Source organism: Salmo trutta, chromosome 13 (genome assembly GCF_901001165.1).
Source record: "Salmo trutta chromosome 13, fSalTru1.1, whole genome shotgun sequence".
Taxonomy (NCBI): Eukaryota; Metazoa; Chordata; class Actinopteri; order Salmoniformes; family Salmonidae; genus Salmo; species Salmo trutta.
Window position 1 is genome coordinate 88,019,268 of NC_042969.1, and position 3,806 is coordinate 88,023,073.

Here is a 3,806-nt window from a genome sequence, read left to right on the forward strand (position 1 = left end):
GAGGAGGATGGGTGCAGGAGGTAAGGAGATGGGTTGCAGGGGTAAGGAGGAGGGTGGTGCAGGAGGTAAGGGGGTTGGGTGCAGGAGGGTAGGGTGGTTGGGGTGCAGGAGGTAAGGGGGGTGGGTGCAGGAGGTAGGGTCTGTTGTGGATCCAAATAAAGCATTCAGTGTGTGTTGACAGCAAGCATGAGGTTCACCCCTGCGTGGTCTTTGACCTGTAGATGAGTGACCCGAGCCAGCCGAATGACGAGGGTATCACAGCCCTCCATAACGCCATCTGTGGAGGTCACTACAACGTGGTGGACTTCCTGGTTCGTATAGGAGCCAACGTCTCCGCCCCGGACAGCCACGGATGGTAACTTCATTATCGTTTTCCCTTTTAACTGACTTATGTCCTGTAGCTTCCTTCGTCTACATAATAATGCCATTATTCCTTATGGCCAGCAGCATGCCGCCCTGCATCCACTGCTGGCTTGCTTCTGACATTGCCCTGTGTAGGGTGCTGTCTTTCGGATGGGATGTTAAACGGGTGTCCTGACTCTCTGTGGTCATTAAAGATCCCATGGTACTTATCGTAAGAGTAGGGGTGTTAACCCCGGTGTCCTGGATAAATTCCCAATCTGGCCCTCAGACCATCACAGCCTCCTAATCATCCCCAGCTTCCAATTGGCTCATTCATCCCCCTCTCCTCTCCCCAGTAACTATTCCCCAGGTCGTTGCTGTAAATTACAACTTACCTGGTAAAATAAGGGTTACATTTAAAAAAAAATATATATATTAAAATTCATTCTAGTCCCGAATACTTCCCCTCCCTTATAACGGGCTCTTTCATTGTCCTATTTTCCTTTACTGTCCCCCTCCCCTCTGTTGCTGTCCCTGTTTTGGGTCATATTGTGTCATTATGCGTTGTGTTTAGTCAAATCGGGTTGTAGTTTTGTTTATGTGTAGTTTTTGTTCACATAGTGTTGTTGTTGTTCTGTACCAGGACCCCCCTCCACTGTGCAGCTTCCTGTAACGACCTTCCTCTCTGTCCAGTTCCTGGTGAGGAACGGAGCACGCTGTCATGGCGGGTGACGGAGAGTGATGGGGCCACCAGCCTCTCAGAAGTGTGACCCGTACGCTATGGGCTTCGAGGAGTGTGAAAGCTTCCTCAGGGGTAGGAGGAAACTAGACAAGGGTGCCCTCTTTCTCCATAACTATTTTTTTTTAGGAGTGGGGCAGTCCCACGTTGTTATTGAACAGAAACAGTCGAGGACCACAGGGAAAGATAAGAGGACATCGAGTCGAAGAGCAGTGGTCTGGACTCTAACCCATGATGCCTCTGGCTTACATGACTGCCGGGGTCAGCGCGCTAACCACACAGGCCACTTTATCCATAACTATTTGCACTCTGTGTCAAAACCTTTTCTGAAAGTGTTAGAAAATCGTTGGTCGGTGTGTGTGTGTGTGTGTGTGTGTGTGTGTGTGTGTGTGTGTGTGTTGTCAGGTGTGGAGGAGGCGATGGGTGTGGAGAACAGCGGGGTGCTGTATGCCCTGTGGGAGTACCCTGCCCAGGAGGCAGACGAGCTGGGCTTCAGAGAGGGGGACATGGTGACCATCCTCCAGAAGCCAGACGGGGTAGATTGGTGGTGGGCATCACTTTGTGGCCGAGAGGGATTCATACCTAACAACTACTTTGGGGTAAGAAACAATACGCTGCGATTAATTTGATTAGTCGTCTCCTCCCTTATCATTCAGTAAAGGTCTGACTGTTCCCCTTCAGGAACAAATTCCAGGAGGACTTTCACATGTCCTGAATTAAAAAAAATCTATTTACTTGATGGCAAGGCAGCTTCCTGGTCCTGAGATCCCACAGGGTCGCACATATTTGTTCTAGCCCAGTACTAAAACAGAACTGTTAGTTTCTGTTCAAAACTCAATTTTCATTAGTCCAGCGCCAACAAATAATTGTTCGTTTTCTGTTCTGAACTCAATGTTTACTTTCTCTTTCTTTGGTCATACAGCTGTTCCCTAAAGTTCGTCCTAAGTCCCTCTGCTAGACTCCTCTATCCAATCAGCCGTCGCCCCGCTGAATGGCTGGAACTGGAGCAGAAAACTGTTGTTGAACACCTGGGGGGAGAAACCACATTACGCAGTATAACCTTTGTTCCTTTGTCCTGCCTGATTTCACTAAGAAGTGAAGTAGAATTACAGGACATGAGTCACTATAGTGAGACATAGAGCAGGTACTAGAGAGACATAGGGCAGGTACTAGAGAGACATAGGGCAGGTACTAGAGAGACATAGGGCAGGTACTAGTGAGACATAGGGCAGGTACTAGGCAAGAGTGTCAGTGATGTTATTACTGGATTATACTATAGTGAGACATAGGGCAGGTACTAGAGAGACATAGAGCAGGTACTAGAGAGACATAGGGCAGGTACTAGAGAGACATAGGGCAGGTACTAGGCAGAAGTGTCAGTGATGTTATTACTGGATTATACTATAGTGAGACATAGGGCAGGTACTAGAGAGACATAGGGCAGGTACTAGAGAGACATAGGGCAGGTACTAGAGAGACATAGGGCAGGTACTAGGCAGGAGTGTCAGTGATGTTATTACTGGATTATACTATAGTGAGACATAGGGCAGGTACTAGAGAGACATAGGGCAGGTACTAGTGAGACATAGAGCAGGTACTAGAGAGACATAGGGCAGGTACTAGGCAAGAGTGTCAGTGATGTTATTACTGGATTATACTATAGTGAGACATAGGGCAGGTACTAGAGAGACATAGGGCAGGTACTAGAGAGACATAGGGCAGGTACTAGAGAGACATAGGGCAGGTACTAGTGAGACATAGGGCAGGTACTAGAGAGACATAGGGCAGGTACTAGAGAGACATAGGCAGGTACTAGTGAGACATAGGGCAGGTACTAGAGAGACATAGGGCAGGTACTAGGCAGAAGTGTCAGTGATGTTATTACTGGATTATACTATAGTGAGACATAGGGCAGGTACTAGAGAGACATAGGGCAGGTACTAGAGAGACATAGGGCAGGTACTAGAGAGACATAGGGCAGGTACTAGAGAGACATAGGGCAGGTACTAGAGAGACATAGGGCAGGTACTAGAGAGACATAGGGCAGGTACTAGAGAGACATAGGGCAGGTACTAGTGAGACATAGGGCAGGTACTAGAGAGACATAGGGCAGGTACTAGGCAGGAGTGTCAGTGATGTTATTACTGGATTATACTTCATGAATGATCTCAATGTGTCACTATCATTTATGTGTCTGATTTTTATTGGTATATAAAACCTCTCTCTCTCTCTCTCTCTCTCTCTCTCTTTCTCTCTCTCTCTTTCTCTCTCTCTCTCTTTCTCTCGCTTTCTCTGTCTCTCTCTCTTTCTCTGTCGCTCTCTCTCTTTCTCTCTTTTTCTCTCTCTTGAGTTCTTCAGATGCCTCCTAAAGTATATGTCATTGGTAGGCTACTAATGTTATTGTTCTATGTAACGTTGATATATATATTGCAGTGTTTATTTTCGGTCAACAATATCTATGACGGAAAGTACTCAAGGACCTCTTCTTTTTTTTTTTCCTGATTAAAACTATGGGGATAACGAGAATGAGACGCTCTGGGGGAGGGGGGAAACAAAACATAAGTATTACAAAATGACTTCTTATTTTAGTTGAGGAAAATGTAACGAGACTTCCACGTAAGACTAATGGACATTTGAACATAAAGCTCTTTTTCATCCGTTTTGTCCAATCCTAAGCATTGCATGCAGAATATTTCATACAATCCTCTCATTGGAAGAATTAACA

The 3,806-nt window shown here is 46.4% G+C and overlaps 1 protein-coding gene and 1 long non-coding RNA gene across 2 annotated transcripts; both read left to right on the forward strand.

Moving 5' to 3' along the window:
* The first annotated feature begins 10 nt into the window (after nucleotides 1-10).
* LOC115206703 (uncharacterized) lies at nucleotides 11-1,032 on the forward strand. Its single transcript, XR_003880846.1, has 3 exons — nucleotides 11-20; nucleotides 222-355; nucleotides 986-1,032. It is a non-coding gene; the product is annotated as an uncharacterized LOC115206703 (long non-coding RNA).
* Nucleotides 1,033-1,083: 51 nt separating this feature from the next.
* On the forward strand, nucleotides 1,084-3,253 carry LOC115206879 (relA-associated inhibitor-like). The gene is made up of 4 exons (XM_029774054.1): nucleotides 1,084-1,156; nucleotides 1,487-1,680; nucleotides 2,004-2,869; nucleotides 2,997-3,253. Exons 1-3 carry the CDS (start codon nucleotides 1,084-1,086, stop codon nucleotides 2,037-2,039), a joined length of 303 nt encoding a protein of 100 aa, XP_029629914.1. The 3' UTR covers nucleotides 2,040-2,869; nucleotides 2,997-3,253.
* The last annotated feature ends 553 nt before the right edge of the window (nucleotides 3,254-3,806 follow it).